The 23,706-nt window shown below is 39.5% G+C and overlaps 1 protein-coding gene across 3 annotated transcripts in view; it reads left to right on the top strand.

The window, feature by feature from the left end:
* Nucleotides 1-23,706, top strand: part of WWOX (WW domain containing oxidoreductase) — a 554,700-nt gene that overhangs the window by 180,509 nt on the left and 350,485 nt on the right. The window contains exon 8 of one of the 3 annotated variants that reach the window (XM_083370593.1): nt 20,012-20,081. The exons of the other annotated variants lie outside the window; for them this stretch is intronic. Within the exon in view, the coding sequence (XP_083226719.1) occupies nt 20,012-20,020 (9 nt within the window). The 3' untranslated portion in view covers nt 20,021-20,081. Of the gene's footprint in view, nt 1-20,011; nt 20,082-23,706 lie in introns of those variants that run through there. 3 annotated transcript variants of the gene reach the window in all.

The raw sequence follows: 23,706 nt of genomic DNA, 5'->3' as shown, positions 1-23,706 counted from the left end.
CACCACTGCTCTGCAAGCTGCACTGGTTACCAGTCTGCTTCCAGGTGCAATTCAAGGTGTTTCAAGACCTTCATGGCCTGGGTCCAGGTTACTTGAGGGAACATCTCACCCCACTGGGATTGGCCTGTACCACTCGTGTTGGCAAAGGAGGCATTCTGCGGGTCCCGCAGCCCAAGTATTCCAGCTGGCGGAATCCAGAGGAGGGCCTTCTCTGCTGCCCTTTGGAACCTCTTGCAGCCCAATATGAGGTGGCCCCAACCCTCCTACCTTTTTGTAAGGGCCTGAAGACAGGGCTGTGCCCGTCAGCTAGGGGCCCGAGTGGGGGATCAGAGCAATAGAAGTGGTTGATTAATTTATTCTCCAAAATACCTGAGGGCAGGACAAGAGATGATGGATGGAAACTAATCAAGGAGAGAAGCAACCTAGAACTAAGGAGAAATGTCCTTAGAACAGTTAATCAGTGGAACAACCTGCCTCCAGAAGTTGTGAACGCTCCATCACTGGAGGTTTTTAAGAAGAGATTGGACGGCCATTTGTCTGAATTGGGATAGGGTTTCCTGTCTGAGCAAGGGGTTGGACTAGATGACCTCCAAGCTCCCTTCCAACTCTGTTATTCTATTCTATTCTAATAACAGATCCCCCCTCCCCCCTCACTTCACCTCCACCCTCCCCATGTATCTTTGGTTTTAAGGTTTTATTTTAACATTGTTGTTTTAACTAAGATGTAACTGTAAGCTGCCCAGAGCTAACCTAGGGTAAGATGGGTGGCCAATAAATTTAATAAATAAATAACAATAAAAGTTGGCAGTCTTAACACAAATGCTTGTGCAAAGCAAGACCAAGACACGCATAAAAAGTTGATTTGGGAAATGAATGATACATTCAACCTTTCCCCCCCCCCCAGGGAATAAAATGAGAGGTGAAGCGAAATCTTTCTTGACGTTACCCCCAGAACACCCCAAATAAAAACGCCCTAGGTCTTTAAGGAGACAGTGCAAAAATTAGTTAAAGCACAAGCTAACAAGCTATGTGAGTTATCATCCCTCCTGTACTCAAATTTCTAGAAGGTTATATTTTGAAGTACTTGTTGCCAACAAATAAATAGCAGGTATGCCTGTGAAATCTGCTAAGAGCTGTTCAGAGTTAACAGTATTCTGTTGGAGAATTGTTTAATTTCTGCTTAAAATTACTCTAAAGCAACATTTTTGTCTTCTCAGTCCCCAATAGTTTGTTGTTGTTTTTTTAAATCTCTTACCGTCCTTCCCTTCCACTCCAAAGTTTGTGTGTGTGTATGTGTTTGTGTGTGTGTGGGGGGGATCTTCCTAGTGTTCAGAAGCTTGCCAGCTGGAACAAAGGGAAACTGCAGCGATTATATCCTAACTGCTTACATATTCCGGTATATTTCTTGTTATTCTACTTGAGTACCTCATTCAGGCAGAGGTTGCCAATAAAGTTTATTGTAGGCGCTAAGTGTCAATACATATGGTACCCCCTGCCTAGGGTGCTTGTAATTAAAATGCCACAGATAGTCTGGGAGAAGCATGAAAATTTGATAGCAAATTGATTTCAGGTTCATCTTGAAATTTGTCCTCAGCTGGACTCAATTACTCTGGCAGAGACTGGATGGCTTTTGTCAAAAGGGTTTGCTGAGAGGAGAGGCAGACTCCTGGATCTGAATATTAAATGCAACCCTGCTTATGACAATTTGTTTTGCTTCGTTCGACCAGCCTCAAGTCTTCCTCTTTTTCTCCTCGTTATTTTTTTGAAACTTCATGCTATCAGCTTCTGATCTTTGACTGCTTTGCATGTGTAAATGAGTTCCAAGAAAGTTTGTGGAATGTAATGGGAAAATAGGTTTTGTGGTACCGAACCTTAAATGTCAGAAGGGTGATGCCTAAGGCCCTGATCTTTAGACTGAAATTTACTACAGGTGCCTTTTTAAAAAAAAAAAAAACCAGAAAATTTACAAGCAGGCTTCAATAAAAGACTTTATGACTACTTTCTCCTTTTGCCTCTCCTTCCCCTTCCCTTCCCCTCCCCTTCCCTATTTTTATTCCTTCAAAGCTCCCCAAATTTAAGCATGAACATAATGCTTATTGTGGCACCTTGACATTTGTTTTCTAATTGTGGAAACGTGCTAGGATTTCTTGCAAATTCAGAGGCTTATCAACATACTTGTTTTATTCACTCAGATTTAATATGGTAGATTCCTTTTTTTTCTCCTAAGTTATGCGTATAATCAGTTGATTCTTGTTTATTTTTTTAACTTTTTTAGGCAGATATGTTGGAAAATAGTCTTTAATTTGCAGCATCAGTTGAGCATATTTTATTTGGTCTCCTACTTCTGCTGAAAGCATAATACCTGATACAGTGATAACATATACTGTGTAAACAGAACTGAAAGAAATTATTTAGAGATCTGTTTTAATGTGGCAGCCATTCCATTGACATCATTGTAATAAGTTAAATCCATGCATGGAAAGTTACCTGATGAGTTTAAAAACTGTGTGCAAAAAAGGTTGGAATATTTTTCACCAAAAAACATTTGGAGAAGCTGAACAAAAAAACCGTCCTAAACTAGCTTTATAATACAATCTGGATTTGATTTAGCATGATATGCGAAGCCATTCCAAGCAATTACCTATGGCTGTTTGTTTGCCCTACACTTGAAGACTATTTGCAATGAGGCAATAAAGGGAAAGAAGCTTCAGTTAATCCTTCTGCCTGTCCAAGGATGGACTCCATATCTATTTTTCTGTTATACTCACGTTATAGCTAAAGTTAGGGATGCGGTGGCTCAGTGGGTTAGGATGCTGAGCTTGTCGATCAGAAGGTCGGCAGTTTGGCGGGTCGGATCCCGAGTGCCGCGTAGCAGAGTGAGCGCCTGCTACTCGTCCCAGCTTCTGCCAACCTAGCAGTTCGAAAGCACGTAAAAATGCAAGTAGAAAAATAGGGACCACAACGGTGGGAAGGTAACAGCGTTCTGTGCGCCTTTGGCGTCCAGTCATGCCGGCCACATGACCACGGAGACGTCCTCGGACAAGCGCTGGCTCTTCGGCTTTGAAACGGAGATGAGCACCGGCCCCTAGAGTCGGAAACGACTAGCACGCATGTGCGGGGGAACCTTTACCTTTATAGCTAAAGTTATTTTTTTGGTTCCAGTAGCATCTGTCTAGTATCTGTCTCTCTCTGCTACTATAACATCAATAGCACTCTTTATTTAGTAGTTTATTCAAAGGAGGAAAGTCACCTTCCTTTTTGAGTAAGTATGGCATTATATTTCTGTGCTGCTAAATTAAAAAATAAGACACCTATCTGTATTTGCAATATAATGATGAACAATAAATACCATGTGGTATTCATAGCAGTGGGCCCTCTGAACAAAAACTGGAAGCCTAGTAGGAGGGATTCTTCATAACAAAATGTTTAATATTGTGCTAGGATAACCTGTGGGAAGCTGATTGCTGACCGATGAGATTATTAAACCAAGCAGTGTTATTATTTTAGCTTGATCAAATAAAGCAAGCATCGAAGGACGATGCCCTTTCTGAAATCTGAAACATCTTAATGGACAAACTGTTCCACAGTTAACTTGACTGAATTCAAATTAATGAGAGATAAATATTTAGATGGAGGAATACATAGCTTAATTTTTGTAGAAGGACATGCTCTGCTAAAAAAGAAGATTTTCCCCTCTAAAGCAGTAAAATTAGAAGGGCATGCAATAGTTTGAAGGTTGATGAGTGAGAGATTTACTAGGTTAATGACTGTTAAGTCTTTAAAGAAGGGGAAATGTCCTTTCCAGGGTCTTCAGCAGGGAGGGCAAAGGAGGTAAGAAAATCAAGATGGTGGTAATGACCACATCATCAAATAAACCGCCCCATTGTACATGAGCTTCTTGACCATTCAAAGGAGACAAGCTTTGGTCTCACAATTGTGATAGCCAAGGTGACTTCTTTCATCCTTAGCCATTCCTGTAGACACTACTACCTCTTTTTTTTTAAAAAAAAAATTAAGATTGCCCTAATAACTCTTGACATTCTCCTAAATAAATTCACATCATCCAGATGTTCAGGGGATCTTGGCTTTTAATAGAAGAAAGTTTTTTTTTTCTCAGAAGCTTTTTCACACATAGCATATTTAATAGTGAACAAGAGGGAGCTACTTTGAACATTTATGCCGTCTTCTATCCTGAACAGACAATGACCACCCAATACAGAATTCACAGTTCTTATTAATCAGTTGATCTAACAAGTTATATTCAGTTTTTTGAGCTTTGAGCTTTGTCAATTGATTGTTCTTTTAATCCTCTAATCTCCTTACTTTCTGCATGTTGCAATTATTTACAATATGTCTATCTTTGTAATCTTCTCTATAATTATTTTTCTTACACAGCTAGATTATCCAGCATTCTTGTAATACATGTACTTTTACCCTATATCCAGTTCTGTTTCTATGTTATGCTCTCTTCCCTTTTTGTCCAAAGCTGTTATATGACCTCCAGATCTCTTCTAGACTGTTAGAAAGACATCCAAGGCAAGGTATCATTGCTCTGTTCCTGTGTCTGATTAATATTTAATCAGCTAAGAGAGGAAATAGTATTTATTCCTTAGCAATCTTACAAAGGATCCGAACAGACAGACACCTTTTCTAGCTTTGGTTAAATGCAAGTGGAGGTGATATGGCAGAAGTGCTTCAAGTAAAGCTGACTATTTTCAGGAATCTGGTAAAGATCTGATATTACCCAGGAAAGGCGGTTTATATTCTTACATTGCTCTAGACTTGTACCAGCAATACAATATATTGCCTGTTAATTAATAAAAAATATGTTACCTGTTAATTCAGCATTGAGTTAATAGCATTTACCCTTAAACCCAAAACCTCTTTATAGATGCAACTAAAACAGACCGTAAAGATTTTTACTGGATCAAAGCTGTAGCTTTGGATTTAATTCCATTTCAAGTTTTTTTAACAAGGTATTAGAGAACTGCAATCAAGAGCAAAGAGGGTCAGGCTAAATAAGGGTGCATTTAATCTAGCATGATGTTTCTTTGCCCATAGAAGATCCACCAGACAGAAGTGGACCAGAAAGATCAAATAACAAAAATATAAAATATGAATAGGTAAAATATTGCCGCTTCATGATATACTGGTTTGATCTCCTATTCCTCAATTGTATTTAGTGAGAAGCAGAGAAACTCTTTTTCTGTTATCAGAGGGTCAATCTGTCTTCCTGATGGAAATGAAGATGGAAGTCCCTTCTCTCTACAGGTTGGTTACTGGAATCCTAAATAGAGAAGGCTTCAAAAACTCAGAACAACCTGAAGATAATAAAGCACTGTGTCGTTTGATAAAGACTTCAATCTTCTCAGGATTGTTGATGTAACGGTCTTGTACTAGAATTATGAAGATTTAGCTAGTATACTTTATTTAAAGGTAAAGGTTCCCCTGCACATGTGTGCTAGTCATTTCCAACTCTAGGGGCCGGTGCTCATCTCCGTTTCAAAGCCAAAGAGCCAGCGCTTGTCCGAGGACGTCTCCGTGGTCATGTGGCCGGCATGACTAGATGCCAAAGACGCTGTTACCTTCCCACCGGAGTGGTCCCTATTTTTCTACTTGCATTTTTACGTGCTTTCGAACTGCTAGGTTGGCAGAAGCTGGGACGAGTAACAGGCGCTCACTCTGTTCTGCGGCACTCGGGATTTGACCCGCCAAACTGCCGACCTTCTGATCGACAAGCTCAGCGTCCTAACCCACTGAGCCACCGCGTTCCTTTATTTATACTTTATTTATAGATAAGCAAATTCTAGAAGATAGGTTCTGAAGTTTGAAGCAAGCATTTGAAGCAAGCATTTGAAGCAAGCATTCTTCCTAAATGTTTTGTTAATACAGTCAAGCTTCATATAGCTGGTAAAACCAAGGAAGTATCCAGTCAGAGCTGAAGAAGCTTCTTGGATGAGAAGCGAAATGTCTTCAAAGAAAAACAAGAAAATCCAGTTGCCTCGTGAAAAAGCATCTTTGGGACAAGGAAGTAAGAACACCATGGATTTCTAGACAGTGGAAATGCAGAATCTTAGAAACTGTAAGGCTAAATTCTCAGTTTGATTATAGTGAAGCAATTAAGGTGGAATCCCTGCAAATACTTTCTTGCCCTGTTTCTCACATCTGGATCACATTGCTTCCTTGGATTGACCAAACTCTACTGCTTTCCCATAATCTTTCTCATCTTTTTACATCAGGTTAGGGACGGATCATCATGGAGAAAATCTACCTATGTGGCCTCTAAGAAATGACAATGACTTGATGGCACATAATCAAACAAAAATCCATGGGACAGCTACCTTTCATTATAGGAAGGATTCTTTTCATTTCATCTAATTGTTTACCAGCTGAGAGAATCAAATTTAAATTCTTTCTTTTAGAAGGAAGTTATCATCCCTGCCACTTGGGGGTAGAAATGTTCCAACATGCAGGTATTTCTCTATAGGTGTCCAGACTCTTCTCTTCTCTTCTCTTCTCTTCTCTTCTCTTCTCTTCTCTTCTCTTCTCTTCTCTTCTCTTCTCTTCTCTTCTCTTCTCTTCTCTTCTCTTCTTGACCCCTGCCTCCGATCGATCCTCAAGAATCCTTAATTCTTGAAAAAGAATAGATTACATTGTGAATTTCAACCACATAGATTTTTTCAAAATTAAGTTTTTAAAAAAATCATTTACCTATCTCTTAAAATGGAAAACTCAATCTTTCTTTCAGAATTGGTTAGTAACTTTCATTTCAGGTTAACGTAGACTATAATATTGACATGCATTGTTTCCTTTGGAATTTGCGTGCTACGTGGCGCCAGCTGGCAGAAATTAAACTCTGCTGTTCCCTAATAGAAAATAATAGCAACTAGAAGTGACGTGCCCCATAATTCTAATTATATGGAAAAAGCATGGATGACATGCTTGTTGAAAAAGTAGAACCCTAGAGTGATATTGACTAAATTATTCAGCTTTGTACTTTTGGACCTATTGAGATCAAACCTATTATTATTATTCAGCCAAATGTCCGTAGTATTCCAACTTTAAAAAAAGAAGAAAAATGTCCTTTAGGCTTACTCGTACCAGTGTCCTCTTCAGTTTGCAAAAAATGTTAGAACTTGAGGTTGTGTCTTCTTGTAGGAAGTTACATATTATTGCATGAGGCAATTTTGACCCACCTACCTGTCTCTCTATTGCTGCTTGTTTGTGCTTCCTGGCCAAGGATTTAAGAGAACTGTGTCTGACAGAACAATTAATTAGTGGAACAACTTGCCTCCAGAAATTGTGGGTGCACTATACTGGAGATTTCTAAGTAGAGATTTGACGGCCATTTGTCTGGAATGGAATAGGGTTTCCTGCCTGAGCAGATCGTTGGACTAGAAGACCTCCAAGGTCCCTTCCAAATCTGTTATTCTGTCTGTTGTGGCTTATTTAGAAAAGAGCTGAAATGTTGGTTCATTGTTGGTTCCACAGGATGATGTTTACAATGATACTATCACCCTGCTTTATATCTATATGGCATTTTAATAACCTATCTGTCTTTTTTTGGTGTTTCACTTTACATGTCCACCTCTTCTGTCTTTAAGGTTAGACTTGGGGCTAGTCAGAAAATATTTCCATTTGCAACCATTTTCCATGTCTACTATAGCTACAAGTAACCAGACATATAAAGGACACTCCTTTATTCAAGAAAGCTGTCAAAAAAAATCACTTTTGTCCATTATTTTGATTATTTCACTTTTAACTGCATAAAGAGAGCCACTTAGCGCACAGTCTTTCACATTCATAGGAACAATATGGACATCGAATTGCCTTTTTAAAATAAATGTATACACATTGTCAGAGTTTAGGTATTTTTATTGCATTGCTGAAAGTTTTTTTCTTGCTTTTGCTCTTGAATTTTCCTCTGTAAAGCAAAGTTATAATTTTCAGGTGATAAATCTGAAAGAAGGATACAAAAAAAAATTCAGGTTGGTTCTTTAATTTTTCCAAGAAAATAAGGTCATTGTAATTATAAAGCTATAAAGTCTAACATTATCTAGATTCTCCCCCGCCAATAATTTTGATTGGCTAATAGCTTTGATTAAACCTAACTAAGGATTCTTTGACATATGAGAGAAGATTTTCTTGTTTTATTAAATGTCCCCATAAGCAGTGGAATTTTAACATAGCTATTTCTGTTGGTTATGCCTTGGGATTATGTGTCGATTTTAATAACTGTTCTTTTTTCTCTCCTCACACCAGATAGAGTGTGAGAGTGTGCCCACCAGTGCTACTACTGGAGTTGGGTAATGAAAATAAAATGACTATAATGATGACCTTTCTGTCCCTTTGCTATACAGTGTCCTTCTCTTTAACTGAACACCTTTGAAATGAACATATTCTGAACTCTTGAACTGCTTATTCTGTTCACTGAGCGTATTGCTCAATCTACACTTCATCATAATGTGTCACCAAAGACTGTGTGTTTCCTTGTATTTGATATCTAGATCAGGGTGGTCGATGGCAGGGAAGACCCTTCACTAGAGTCAGAAATTGGACTGTTCAGGGATTACATTAGTTCAGGCTTATTTATACTAACCAGGTAGTCTTACAGCTATAAATTTAAAGCGTTTCTTAAACAATTTTCGTAGGAATAAAATGACTTTTAAATGTATCTCGTGAAACTCTGTTGTAATTGAGCCAAGACTGGAAGATCAGTTGATAAGTCATCTGCTGATATCTGCTGGACATGACATTTCTTTCCATTTGCTTCAAATGCTTTAGATTCTATTAAAAGGCTTGACAAAATTATCAAAATGATAAACTACAGGAGACGGTACTGCTCTTGTCAAGCTGGAGCATGGAATGGAAAATATTGTTTAACAGTGCTTAATACTGGGTAAATTCAGAATGAGATCATCTCACTTGTTAGTTTGATTATTTACTAGTTTTAAATTTTGCTTCATTCTCAGCTCTAGTTTTTTTCCCCCCTGCAAGGATTGTCATTAGAATTACAACAATACTTGGAGGCCTAGTGATTAGATTGCAATTCCCTCTGTGCTTCTTTCTATTGTCCTCAAAATATAACTGGTAATGTTGACAACAGCTGCATCTGCAGCCTTGAATAGATCCTCAAATATTCTCATTTAAAGTTTCAAAATAAACTAGATTACTTGGTTCATTTAGACTGAAACTTGAATTCCATCTAATGATAAATATAGTTTCTGGAGGCTTTGGAATTCTGAAGAAAGTCTATAATGTTATGATATGATCCTTATAAAATTGTACAAGCCCTTTTCCTTGCCACAGCTCCGTCTGTGATGCCAATATTAACTTGAAAACCAAGGGCTAATGCTGAGTGAGTTTTGTTTGAGTTCTTAGCATATGAGCTTAGTCTGTAATTAATCCACCAATTCAAAACCTATGTAATATTTTCCTATGGACTCACTAGTTCTGAATGTTTCAAGGTGACAGAATTAGCAGTAGAGTTCCCCCCCCCCAAGCTTTTAGGAAAAGGTCTCAGACCGTCTCAGAAAATCTCAACAAACACAGTTCTTCATTCTCCTAGAATGCTGGCAGATGAAGGTAGATGAAAAAGAATCTCCTATGTAAGCTATATCTACCTAACCACCCTATCTTTCCCCTGCACACTAATTTAAATCTTACACACCAGATTTGCATATGTTGGAGCTTTTTGAAGAGGAAGGAGGTCGCTATCTCCTCGTTCAATGGCCTTGGTAACAGAATAAAGTTGAGTGGGAAAGTTACTTCCAGCATTGAACAAGTGAATCAGTGTGCAAGAGATGATTTGCAAATTGAACAGACTGAAATGAGCTTCCTTGAAACGAAATAGAAATTGAAGATTCTGCATGGAATCTTCTGTTTTGAGGAAGTAGATCTTTGATCCTGCTTTGATTCTGTTCTGCTTCTATAATTGTCCATAATGAAAGTATTACCAAAAAGGAAATGAATAAATGCAAGTAATATGTAGTAATATTGCTAAATTGGAAGCGTAAAGCTTCATAAATCTGCTTAGTCCACAGGTTACTTCTGAAATCATAGTTGTTAGGGCTTTTTCATTTTAATCTGAGTCTTCTAATTTTTAATGAACCCGAAATTGAATGTTGGTCTCATAAGAGGCAAGCTATAGCTTCAAATTGTTGCAGTCCTTGCATTTCACAGCTAAAACAGCTGTAATTTGAAAATAACATACGGTACTTCCCAAAAATGTGATTGAAAGAAACTTTGAAGAATAAATAATTTACAGAAATAGGCATGGGAAAGGACATGGATAACTCCTCAGATCCGCAATAGTGTAGGTTTTTTATTTTATTTTGACAGCTAAAGTGTTGAATGCTCTATTCATTCTGATCAGATAATATTCTTGCAAAATATCCAAAAGATGGGACGTTAGGCTACTGTTCTATGTCCAAATTGGTACTTGGGAGAGGAGAACCTTTTGCATGGTTGTTGTTGTTGTTAGCTGCGAAGTCGTGTCCGACCCATCGCGACCCTATGGACAATGTTCCTCCAGGCCTTCCTGTCCTCTGCCATCTTCTGGAGTCCATTTAAGCTCACGCCTACTACTTCAGTTACTCCATCCAGCCACCTCATTCTCTGTCGTCCCCTTCTTCTATTGCCCTCGATCTTTCCCAGCATTAGGCTTTTCTCCAGTGAGTCTTTCCTTCTCATTAGGTGGCCAAAGTATTTGAGTTTTAGCTTCAGGATCTGGCCTTCTAAAGAGCAGTCGGGATTGATCTCCTCTAGGACTGACCGGTTTGATCGCTTTGCAGTCCAAGGGACTCGCAGGAGTCTTCTCCAGCACCATAGTTCAAAGGCCTCAATTCTTTGGCGCTCAGCCTTTCTTATGGTCCAACTTTCACTGCCATACATTGCAACTGGGAAGACCATAGCCTTGACTATACGCACTTTTGTTGACAGGGTGATGTCTCTGCTTTTTAGTGTGCTGTCTAGATTTGCCATGGCTTTCCTCCCCAGGAGCAAGCGTCTTTTAATTTCTTGGCTACAGTCCCCATCTGCAGTGATCTTGGAGCCCAGGAAAATAAAATCTGTCACTACCTCCATTTCTTCCCCATCTATTTGCCAGGAATTGAGAGGGCCAGATGCCATGATCTTGGTTTTCTTAATGTTAAGTTTCAACCCAAGTTTTGCACTCTCCTTCTTCACCCGCAACAAGAGGCTTTTTAGTTCTTCTTCACTTTCTGCCATTAGAGTGGTATCATCTGCGTATCTTAGGTTGTTGATATTTCTTCCGGCAATCTTAATTCCAACTTTTGATTCATCTAGCCCTGCCTTTCTCATGATGTGCTCTGCATATAAGTTAAATAGGCAAGGCGACAGTATACAGCCTTGCCGGACTCCTTTCCCAATTTTGAACCAATCAGTGGTTCCATGTCCAGTTCTCACTGTTGCTTCTTGACCCGCATATAGGTTTCTCAAGAGACAAATAAGATGGTCTGGTACTCCCATCTCTTTAAGAACTTGCCACAGTTTGTTATGATCCACACAATCAAAGGCTTTAGCATAGTCAATGAAGCAGAAGTAGATGTTTTTCTGGAATTCCCTAGCTTTCTCCATGATCCAGCGTATGTTGGCAATTTGATCTCTAGTTCCTCTGCCTCTTCGAAATCCTGCCTGTACTTCTGGTAGTTCTCGATCCACATACTGCTGAAGTCTAGCTTGTAGGATTTTAAGCATGACTTTACTAGCATGAGAAATGAGTGCAATGGTGCGATAGTTTGAACATTCTTTGGCACTGCCTTTCTTTGGAATTGGAATGTAAACTGATCTTTTCCAATCCTGTGGCCACTGTTGAGTTTTCCAAATTTGCTGGCAAATTGAGTGTAGCACTTTTACTGCATTGTCTTTTAAGATTTTGAATAGCTCAGCTGGAATACTGTCACCTCCACTAGCTTTGTTGTTGCTCAGCTTTTCTAAGGCCCACTTCACTTCACATTCTAGGATGTCTGGCTCGAGGTCAGTGACCACCTCATTGTGATTATCTGGGACGTTAAGCTCATTCTTGTATAGTTCTTCTGTGTAATTTTGCCACCTCTTCTTAATCTCTTCTGCCTCTGTTAGGTCCTTGCCATTTTGGTCCCTTATCATGCCCATTTTTGCATTAAACGTTCCCTTCATCTCTCCAATTTTCTTGAAAATATCTCTGGTCCTCCCTATTCTATTGTTTTCTTCTATTTCTTTGCACTGTTCATTTAAGAAGGCATTCTTATCTCTTCTAGCTATTCTCTGGAATTCTGCATTCAATTGGGCATATCTATGTTTTTCTCCCTTGCCTTTCGCTTCCCTCCTTTCCTCAGCTATTTGCAAAGCTTCCTCAGACAGCCATTTTGCTTTCTTGCATTTCTTTTTCTTTGGGATGGTTTTGGTTGCTACCTGTTGTACAATGTCGCGAACCTCTGTCCATAGTTCTTCAGGCACTCTGTCTATCAGATCTAATTCCTTAAATCTATTTGTCACCTCTACTGTATATTCAACAGGGATATGATTCAATTCATACCTGAGTGGCCTAGTGCTTTTCCCTACTTTCTTCAGTTTAAACCTAAACTTTGCAAGGAGAAGCTCATGGTCTGAGCCACAGTCAGCTCCTGGTCTTGTTTTTACTGACTGTATAGAGCTTCTCCATCTTTGGCTGCAGAGCATATAGTCAATCTGATTTCTGTGTTGACCGTCTGGTGATGTCCATGTGTAGAGCCGTCTCTTGGGTTGTTGGAAAAGAGTGTTTGCTATGACCATCGTATTCTCTTGACAAAATTCTATCAGCCTGTGCCCTGCTTCATTTTGTACTCCAAGGCCAAACTTGCCTGTTATTCCAGTTATCTTTTGGCTTCCTACTTTAGCATTCCAATCCCCCATGATGATAAGGACATCATTTTTGGGTGTTAGTTCTATAAGGTGCTGTAGGGCTTCATAGAACCGGTCAATTTCTTCCTCTTCAGCACTGGTGGTTGGGGCATAGACTTGGACTACTGTGATATTGAATGGTTTGCCTTGGATTCGAACTGAGATCATTCTGTCATTTTGAGGATTGTATCCCAGTATTGCTTTTCCTACTCTTTTATTGACTATGAAGGCTACTCCATTTCTTCTGAGGGATTCTTGCCCGCAGTAGTATACCTGATGGTCATCTGAATTAAATTCACCCATTCCTGTCCATTTTAGTTCGCTGATACCTAAGATGTCGATGTTCAGTCTTGTCATCTCTTGTTTGACCACGTCCAACTTTCCTTGATTCATGGATCTTACATTCCAGGTTCCTATGGAGAAAAAATCTTTACAGCATCGGACTTTCCTTTCACCACCAGACACATCCACAGCTGAGCGTCCTTTCGGCTTTGGCCCAGTCGCTTCATTCTTTCTGGCGCTACTAGTACTAGCCCTCTGCTCTTCCCCAGTAGCATATTGGACGCCTTCCGACCTGAGGGGCTCATCTTCCAGCGTCATATCGTTTTGCCTTTTGGTACTGTCCATAGGGTTTTCATGGCAAAGATACTGGAGTGGTTTGCCATTTCCTTCTCCAGTGGATCACGTTTTGTCAGAACTCTCTGCTATGACCTGTCCGTCTTGGGTGGCCCTGCACGGCATAGCTCATAGCTTCATTGAATTACGCAAGCCCCTTTGCCACGACAAGGCAGTAATCCATGAAGGGGTTTGCATGGTATACAATGCATAATGCAAGCGTCATTTGCTTTTAAATTTTAAGATTGAAAATTGTTTCATTTTTCATTTGTTCAAGACTTTTATCTGTTACATCAAATATCTCCTCTGCCCTTCCTTATATAAACTGGTCCATTGTGCTGAGTTCTCATAATGCTAATATACCTTAACTTCACGAACTGGCAATGAACTGGAGTATTACGGAACTCTGCATACGTATTACGTAAAAAGTACCCTTGGAGTTTTCTCCGAGTTTACTGAATAGCAGACTAACATCACTTGAAGGCACAGCAGAGAATTCATTACCCAGCAAATTCACCTTTCCTCCCACAGGGTGGGTGTGCTTGGGAGACGGTGTGGCTGTAGCTATTTCAGGTTGAGAAACCATTTAGATCTCAGGTGACAGGAGATTGGAAATGACTTGGAATGCTTGTTTAAAAGACCACGTGCATTGCAGAATTTAACTCTGTGTGTGCAGTTTGACATTCAAGAGGTGCTTCCCCGTAGTATGCAACTATTTCCCTTATTTCAACTGAGAGAAAGGAAGAGTTGGTAGCAACACTTAGTGCTGTATAATTTTCACCCTTAGCCAGGAAGATGACTGCAGTGCTTAAGATGTTTTTGGAGATCCTCAGTCATCCAGGTCATAGTTGCCTGAAAGGTGCTTTTTTTCAAAACGCGACTGTTTTTTCCTTGAGGAAGAAACTTTTGCACCCACCGTCCTGCCACCATCTTGCTGTTGTTGTTTTTTTTTCCCTTTGAGGAAGAAACCTTCACCTCCGTCATCCTGCCCAAACCGATGAAGCTTCTTGGATGAGAAGGAAAACATCTTCTTTTTCTTCCTCGGAGAAAACAAAACAAAACAGCCCAGTTGCCTTTTGAAAAAGCACCTTTCAGACAGAGGTTAGGATGCTGTGCTAGGAGTACAAGCTCAAGTCCGCTCTCCACCATGGAAAACCTCTGAGCAACTTTGGGTAAACCTTCTCTGTGAGTCCAACTATGTCACACAATTGGGTAGTTCCCCACTCTCAGGATGAAATGCAGAGAGATTCTTACATTGAGCTCTTAAAAATGAGGTAGGTAGGGCATAAATCATATCTTAAAAATGGGGGAATACCTGCCTGCAATTCTGTGAGGTCAAAATTTTAACTTTCCCAGCATCGCAACGTGCTTCCTGTTTTTGACAGAATGTCCTTGAGGCAATAACTGCATTTCTGCCTAATTAACCGATTTGTGCAAGGTTGGTGTGAAGATAAACTGGGGGGGGGAAGAGGGTGTCCACATCTGGGAACCTGAATTCTGTGGAAGCAAGGACAGAATGTGTGATCCAAGAGAAAGCCTGCTCAATAGATAAATCCTACTTCCTAAGCCTTGGCACTTTATAAACTTAAAATGTGTGTGTGTGTGTGTGTGTGTGTGTGCCCGCACGCGCACAAGGGAAAGCAGCAGCTGGCAAGTCAGTCCTTGTCACTTTATGTTGATAAAACTCTATAAGTGCTGCTTTTGTTTAAGGGTGTATTAATTTAACTTCAGTTGTATGGAAAGGTAACAGTTTCCCAGAATTTAAACTAACAACTTCCCATTGTAAAGCCTAATATGATTGATTGTCTCCATCTGTTTCTCTAAAGAACCTCTTCTCTCTCTCTCTCTCTCTCTCTCTCTCTCTCTCTCTCTCTCTCTCTCTCTCTCTCTCTCTCTCTCTCTCTCTCTCTCTCTCTCTCTCTCTCTCTCCAGCATCTGCATTTTATTTTTCCACCTGAAGTCCAGAGATGAGTTTACAGTTAGAAAAGTACCGTTCCATTTTCTAAATCAGGGCTGTTTATTGTAATACAAATCCATGACCACTTTTCACTGTTTACCATGCATAAAAAAATATTTCTGTTTGCATTTCTGTTGCTTGCTAACAGTAGAAGTGACAATCTTGTTCATCTATTGGGAGTGAGTAGCATACTTTGCTATTTAACTATTGCAGTTGAGTAAACATATGTTTGTGTCAACTTTGAAACATATGCTCCTACTCAAAAGTGTGCAAGAACTTTAATGAAAGTTTAAAGCAATCTGATCTTGCAATCAGATCACAGACTTTTCAGAGTTATTTGTTTATAATGGTACATGAATATAAAAAGTCCAGAACATATTTATAAATAAAAAACAAAGAATGTGCAAGGTAAATGTTAATAAAGTTGATAAAGATAACATTTACAGAAACAAGGAACTTGGGTGCACACTCCTTGAGTCACTACTTCTCCAGTTAGTACAATTTGACACAATCCACTTATTATGATTTGCCATAACGTTTCTGCAAAACTTCTGTTGTAAAATGATATACTGTTATATTAAAGGTAAAGGTTCCCCCGCACATGCGTGCTAGTCGTTTCCAACTCTAGGGGCCGGTGCTCATCTCTGTTTCAAAGCCGAAGAGCCAGCGCTTGTCCAAGGACGTCTCCGTGGTCATGTGGCCGACAGGACTAGACGCCAAAGGCGCACGGAACACTGTTACCTTCCCACCGTAGTGGTCCCTATTTTTCTACTTGCATTTTTACGTGCTTTCGAACTGCTAGGTTGGCAGAAGCTGGGATGAGAAACAGGCGCTCACTCTGTTACGCGACACTCGGGATTCGACCCGCTAAACTGCCGACCATCTGATCGACAAGCTCAGCGTCCTAACCCACTGAGCCATCGCGTCCCTTATTAGGGAGAGCCAAAATCTCCATTTCTTGAACTGTTGAAAGTTGACAGATAAAGGGGAATAGAAAAAGCTGTACTCTGTCTCCCTTGGACAAATCTTTTGCACCGGGATAGTTTTATAAAACTAAGGCATCTGAAGACAGTACTCTGTATGGTTTCTTTCTTCTCAAATTGGACCATTAACTGGCTGGCCTATCCATAAATGTATGGGATGAACTGCAGTATATTCAAAGTTGAAGGAGAAACAAGATTCTCCCTTGGTGGTGCACAGAGGTGATGCGAATCTGATACTACAGTTATAAACTGCTGAGCCAAGGTACAATTTCATCTTCCTGGCTTGTTGGGAAAAAAAATATGAGATGATCAATGGAGGAGGAGGAGGAGAAGGAGGTGGTTATTTTAACTATCACTGACTTTGTGATATTGGCTCTTCTTGCAGTACACGGTGCAAACCTATTTTTTAATATAATTTCTATGGATTAAGAATCCTGATTCCAGAAACTTCAAAGAGGAAAATATGTTGACCCAAGTGATAGAGGGCTAAAGGCATTCTCATCTTCACTTTTTTAGTGCTAGTATTGCCACTGCTGGAAATACATAGGTCTCAAACTATAGGATATGTCAGCACTGTCCCAAGGACCATGAGATAGAGTGAGTTTACTGTATCCAAAGCCAAGATGATTTCCTAGGTAAATTTGTCTCTCAGTTAAGATCTTGTTCAGAGTTCCTTCCCAACTGTTCCTCTTTAAATGAAATATGCTATCAACTGCTAAAGTCTCTCAGCATTTTGCAATCAAGTATAAAACCAAAACTTGAACAAAAGGCAATTAAATCCTGGCCTTTTAAAATGTTTTTTGGGTTAGGACCCTCCGTTTTTCTGGGAATACAGTTGAAGGAACTCATGGCTGTTTAAATTCTGTCCTGAAATTGAGCTTTTGGGGACTTTGCAACTGTCAAATCTAAATTTCTGTACAGTTTCTCTACACTTTTCAAACAGATCTTCAGAAGCAGATTGTAAGTATATAGTTTGAAGTGTTCCAAAATACTATCTTTCTATATTTAAAGAAGCAAGCAAACCAGTTTTCAGCATATATAAAATGAATAAATAAATAAATATCTCTCTGGTTTACACGGCTTACATCCAATGCACCAACTGTCTGACTTTCTTAGATCATTCATCGGCTTTTCCATGGCTCGACTTCCATAGTTGACATCAGTGCTCAAGCCTCAGCCATGGTGGGACTTCTGATGTGACATAAAATGCCACCAGAATTAAAGGAAGCTTTTTTTTCTTAAACAGAGTTGAGGACAGGCTGAAAGCATATTTCTTTTTACCAGTTCTTTTAATGACATTTTGTCTTTATTATTACATTATTATTACAGGAAATTTATTTTCCTTTTAGCATGCCATCATTACGGGGATAATGAGCACGTACATTTTCTAAAAGAGTGAATAAGCATGTTTATGTGTGTGATGAAAATAGCCATGTTTGAATGCATGCCTTTTCAAGTGATCATTGTAGAAGGCCATTTATTATCATCAGGAAGAACTATTTATACATATATGTTATTGTATTTATGATGAGATTTAACCAAGGAGCCTCCCTCACACACCCCTCCCCTTTCTAAACCCATAAGAGAAAATACAAGGGGTGCATTTTTCTTCCCAAAAGAATCAGGCTGATTGATCATATAGATTTCTGCCAGAAAATCTAAGCATGGTAAATTTTCTAGGCTCCTGTTGACATTTTAAAACAATGAATATTTGGAAGTTCAGCAACAATTCAACATGGTATCCCATATCTTTCATCTTTCTTAGCCTCTTCTATTTATATGAACATGGTTGTTCTCAAGTTGTTTGCTACAAAATGTTAAATCATCACTTAGTTTTCTCCTCTCCCACCCCCTTCCTAAAGTTGAATGATAAATTTAGGATTTGCCTCCTTTCGATTCATCATTTCCTTTCAACCCAGTAAAATTTCTCTTTAACACTTTAGACCGGAGATATAAAAAGGCACACTAGACTGCACACCTTCATTTTATTTTGGACATTGTAATAAAGTTTTGATTTACTCATTTTACAGGGCACGTTCAGCATGAGATAGCCTAGTTCAGAATGTAATCTTGAGTTTTAAATAAGTAAAGTTACAAGTGACACCACAAAATGCCATGATGCTCTATTAAAGGTTGTGTTTTATGTTGCAGTTTCGCTTTTTGAATTATTGGGTCCAAATTATTTAATGTGTGAAGGGTACGCTGGCAAAAATCTTTGCTTTTACTGTAAGATGCACATGTTTTAATGAGAGCGGTTCTCGAGGTTAGGTGTTAGGGGTCAGGCGTTTAGGGTTTAGGGTTTGAATGCTGAGCTAAATTGTCACAATCCAGAAGTGGGATTGTGGAGGTTGAGGTTGATTAAATTTAAGTGTAAATAAAATTTAAAAAATAATTAAATATTACAGCTTCCTCAGTCACATTAAAATTCACAATCTGGCGTCAACTTCCTTCAGTCCTTTGAGTGTTTAGGTGCAAATTTGTGTACAAAGGTTTCTTGTGAACTGGTGAACGTCTTCTAGTAAACGTCCAGCAAATTCTGTGACCACGATGTTGAACTTATATAATATGCTTGTAAGAATGATTTTGAGACTTACATTCATGCTCACAAGATTCTTTTACTGTCAACTTTTAATAGATTTAGCATTAGGATTCATGATTTTAGTTTCGTGGTCTGAACCTACCTCAAATGTCTGACATCAATCTTGCAAGTCTGAAAATGCCTTCCCCTTCCCTCTCTTTATCTTCGTGAGAACTCTAAGTCTAGAGAAGTTAAGAAACTTTCTCAAATTACATTTCTGCCTCAGACTCAGATTTGTTTCATCTAACTGTTGTCTTGATTGTGGCTCTTTCCCCTATTCCTCAAGGTTATTCCTACTTCACATTACTGTACAGTTTGGCTCCTGGGAGTGGTCAGAAACATTCTTCAGACACATCATGATTTATAGTTTGGATTTTCTCTGGGTTTTGTGTTTTGCAGAAGAGATTGCAGTCATTCCAAATGGACCAAATGTTCAATTTTACATCAGTTAACCCATAAATTGAATATAATTAACACTCGTTCTTGTAACAGGAAATTGAATGTCCGGGTAATTCTATTCATTTCACACTCAGATGCTGCACGAACAGTATCACTCAAACAAAGCTTAACTGAACACATTGGACCAATCTTTCAGGGGTTCACTCCACAGTTTTTCAAACAGTGTTCAGTGGAATTTTAGTATGCCACGAGATACTAAGCCTCCTCCCTGAAATAATAATATGTTTATTCAAATATAGCCACTTTTCTAGGGTTCTGGGATCAAAGCTTCCAGGGTTTAATCCTTGGGTTACTATCTAAGATTGAAATGATTTTGGTGAAACAGTTGTAAAACAATGTAGCTCCCCTTCCATAAAGATAATTATGGCTGTTGCATGAATATAATAAACCTTGGCCTGTTGTCTGGCCAGTTCCTATGGGCCATCAATAAATGCAAGTAGTGAAACTCAAATGTCTGCTGGTTTGCGTAAACAGTAGTAAATGTTGGATATGGGTTTTAATCTGAATTGACCATTGTTTTCTGTGCCTCATAAGTAGGCACCTTGACTGGCCTTATGGGCCAAAACTAAGCTAGCTACGTGATCCAGTGCGAAATGGGACAACTCGCCTTAGCCAACTCGCCGTGATCAACTCACCACAGCCAATTCACTGCAAACAACTTGCCATGGCCAACTCACCAGGGGACGGGCTTCTTGCGGAACAATTCAACAATTCAAGTTAATTATTTAAAGTTGTTTTAAAAATATTATTTATTTATTTTTAATTGTTTCACATTTTATCTTGTCCCTCCTTTAACTTTCTTTCTTTCATGATTCTGTTTGACGATTTCTTCGATGTTAGTGTAACTCTTCTCCCGTGGCGAGTTGGCCAAGGTGAGTTCTCCTGCAGCGAGTTGGCTGCGGCGAGTTGTCGTAGACCCGATCCAGTGTGCGTGTGTGAGTGAGCCGTAGCTTTTGAATGGTCCTCTAATAGCTTCAACTTCACGTAAGTGATGGCCTTTCATTGGGCTGTGGTCCTTTTTTAGAGAATACACTGATAACAAAGGGACACAGAAAATCATTCTGCGTGGAAGCCCCAGGAGGTTGTCCAGGATGGAACATCTTTCTTGATTGAAAACCTGTTTTGCTTTGTTTATAAATTAGTTGTCCTTTGTGACTGGCAGGGGCTGAACATTTTTTTCCCCCTCTTCCGTTTCCCTTGGGCTTCTGTGCTGTTTTTGTTGCTTTATTTCGTCACACTGATAAATATTTGGAATGGGGTGACACAGACTAAAAAAAATAAAAATCAAACAGACCGGATCTCATGTTGCGATTGCTTTGTTCCTCTTCTGAACAAGAAATCCAGGCAATTCCTTTCTCACCCTTTGCCTCCCATGATAGATAACTGTTTAAGCCTCATTTAAGTTTGCATTTATTTTATTAGGATATTTGCAAGGGATGGATTCCTCTCCCTTCTGTAACAACCGTCCCTGCAGGCTGTTTTCTCTTTGGAATTACCGTGGTGCTTAGGAAGGACAGAGAACTCGCCTAGCTGGGGGTTTGCTTTCTGTTTTAAGAAGCAACCACAACACAGCGCGGTGAACTAGAGGTCCAACCTATCCAGTGGCTATTAATCATCACCGTCCATTATTTACGGAAGGTTCCTTCATTGTTTCATGAAGGTATCTAGAGGGTCAATTAGAGACAACAGACAGGATTTTTCAAAGACACAAGAGGGTCAATTAAGCCTCCTTGTAATTTTCTGCTTTAACAGCAAATGCCAGCCTATCACGCAACAGATATAGCGAAATTTAGAAATAAACAAGATGCTTCTTTTCTTCGTCTTCGTCTTCGTCTTCTTCTTCTTTTCTTTTTTCACTTTCAGGGATGGGGGTGGAGGAGAGAAGCAGATGTCAGTGCAGTGAGGACATATGGTTTACTGTCAAACCATGGTCAAAGAAAGAAAAAGAATGATTTTTTTTTTAGCATTACAGCCAACCAAGTGCAAAGTGTTCTTGTAAGGGTCAGGCGCTTTGGGAGATGTGGGGGAATTTTGAGAAGGAAAATTCATTTATCTAGGACAGGGGTAGGCAACCTCGGCTCTTTTATGACTCATGGACTTCAACTCCCAGAATTCCTGAGCCAGCATGGCTGGCTCAGGAATTCTGGGAGTTGAAGTCCATGAGTCATAAAAGAGCCGAGGTTGCCTACCCCTGATCTAGGAGTCCTGCTTGCCTGCAGTAACCCTTCTACACATGATCTGACCAAAGATTCAATAACTCAAACACTTTTATGATGCAACTTTAATTTCACCCAGGATGATTCATTTCAATAGTACTTTGAATGAAGCAGAAACAATTAGATTATCTTTAAAACAATCTGACTTCAGAGTCAACTGAAGTCAGTTTATGGCTGATTGCAAGTAGAAAGTCCAAGAGGATTCAATGTTTGACATCCTCAAGAAGACTCCAACTTCTTGTTTACTCTTGGTTTCTTTGCTAACATCTTATTTTCTGGAAAGAATCTAGCAGTTCAGATTTTGGGCTTTTGCACAATGAATAAACCATGATATTTAATATATATTATAGAGCAGGCTACAAACAAGTAAATAGATAAATAAACAAATAGTTATCTTTTCTTAACTTAATCTCAAGTATATTATTTATGTAGTGCATCAATGTGAACTCAGAGCTTTTTGAACAGAGCATAAGATTAATTTTAGGCAACTAATTTTGTATATTCATATTCTATTTCACTTCCAAATGTTATCCTTCCACCCCAAGCAAGCCTATAGGGCAGAATCAAATTGACGGGTGATGATTACCAATAGTTGCCTAGTAGCTTGCAACCCAAGTAGAGCTCTAAGACTTTTCCAGTGGCCCTCACTAGACTCACCTGTGATCCATAACTGATCTATCACAAGACCCACTGCAAAACACTCCCTTGACACACCCAACTAACCCATCACAAGACCCCTCACAAGACCCTGACCTGTGCGGACCCTCACCTGACATGACCTCACCATCACAAGACCTACTGACCAGACAAAGCCCCTATAAATAGAAGAACACCAACATCCCCTAAACTCTGCTGAAGATGTTACCTAGCCTGGTAACGAAATGTTCGGAAACCATCCAACAAGCTCGGAGAACAAACCTTCTCCCTCAGTCAAAGGAATTCAGGAGGGATTGGACTTGGACCGGTGTGGGAAAATAATGACTCCAGACTGATTCCTCTCTTGACTCTGCCTCTACTCCTCTACAATAGCCAACTGCAAACCTAACTCTAACCCAGCGGTCTTCAAACTTGGCCCTTTGATGATTTATGGACTTCAACTCCCAGAATTCCTCAGCCAGCATGCCTGCCTGGCTGAGGAAGTCTGGGAGTTGAAGTCCACAAGTCATCAAAGGGCCAAGTTTGAAGACCCCTGCTCTAACTCTTCCATATACTGTATAGTCTCATATTGGTTTAATTCTACATCTTCTGCATTGTGTCTTTTTAAACTGTGCCCTGAGTTTAAAAATCACCAGACAAATTTGTGCAATGCATTATCATTTTTTTTGAAGCTATTTTTGTGTAGCCAGAATAGCATCTTGGGGTTGAACTCTCCCTCCGCCCCATTGCCTCTCCTCTTTTCCTGCACATGGCAGGGGCCTTGACATAAACTGTGAAATGAGCTATGCTTTCCAAATGTAGATCAGCACTTTTCATTTCATCCCATTATTCGTTTGTTCTGGTTGGGGAAAAGAGAACTGCTTTAAATAGGCATAAAATACCTTTCCTGGTATGAAAATTGCCCTGCATGTGTGCATTATTATCCTATTATGTCTGTTCAATACGTGTTTTAAATTTCTGCCAGCCTCTATCTCTCTGTTGCTATTCTATTTCTTTAGACAAGCCCAGAGGGAAAAATTTCAACAGGATTTCTTAAAAAAAAAAAGGTTTGTAGAACCTGCACCTTAATTCTTTATGGAAAGTAACATATTCCGTGCCAAAGTTTTATTTTTCTATCAGCTTGAAAACGTACACGCAGGTTCTTGATTCGAATTGGACTTTAAAGTTGTAAGTGTTCTTAAAAATCTCTTGCACAAGCCACTCTCGCAGTGAACATTAGTGATTTGATCCTTATTGCCCTCTGAAGCACCTTATTTTCTCTACTGGTTTGGCAGAGGCTTCTAACTAATTATTTAAGGCCGCATTCTGCTCTCTGTTGCTGGCTTGCAAGTTGCTGAGTCTCCTAAGAGAGTTGTGTCT

The sequence above is a fragment of the Vipera ursinii genome (genome assembly GCF_947247035.1).
Source record: "Vipera ursinii genome assembly, chromosome: 10".
NCBI lineage: Eukaryota > Metazoa > Chordata > Lepidosauria > Squamata > Viperidae > Vipera > Vipera ursinii.
Note: the sequence above shows the minus strand (reverse complement) of the source record. Positions and strands in the feature narration are given on the sequence as shown.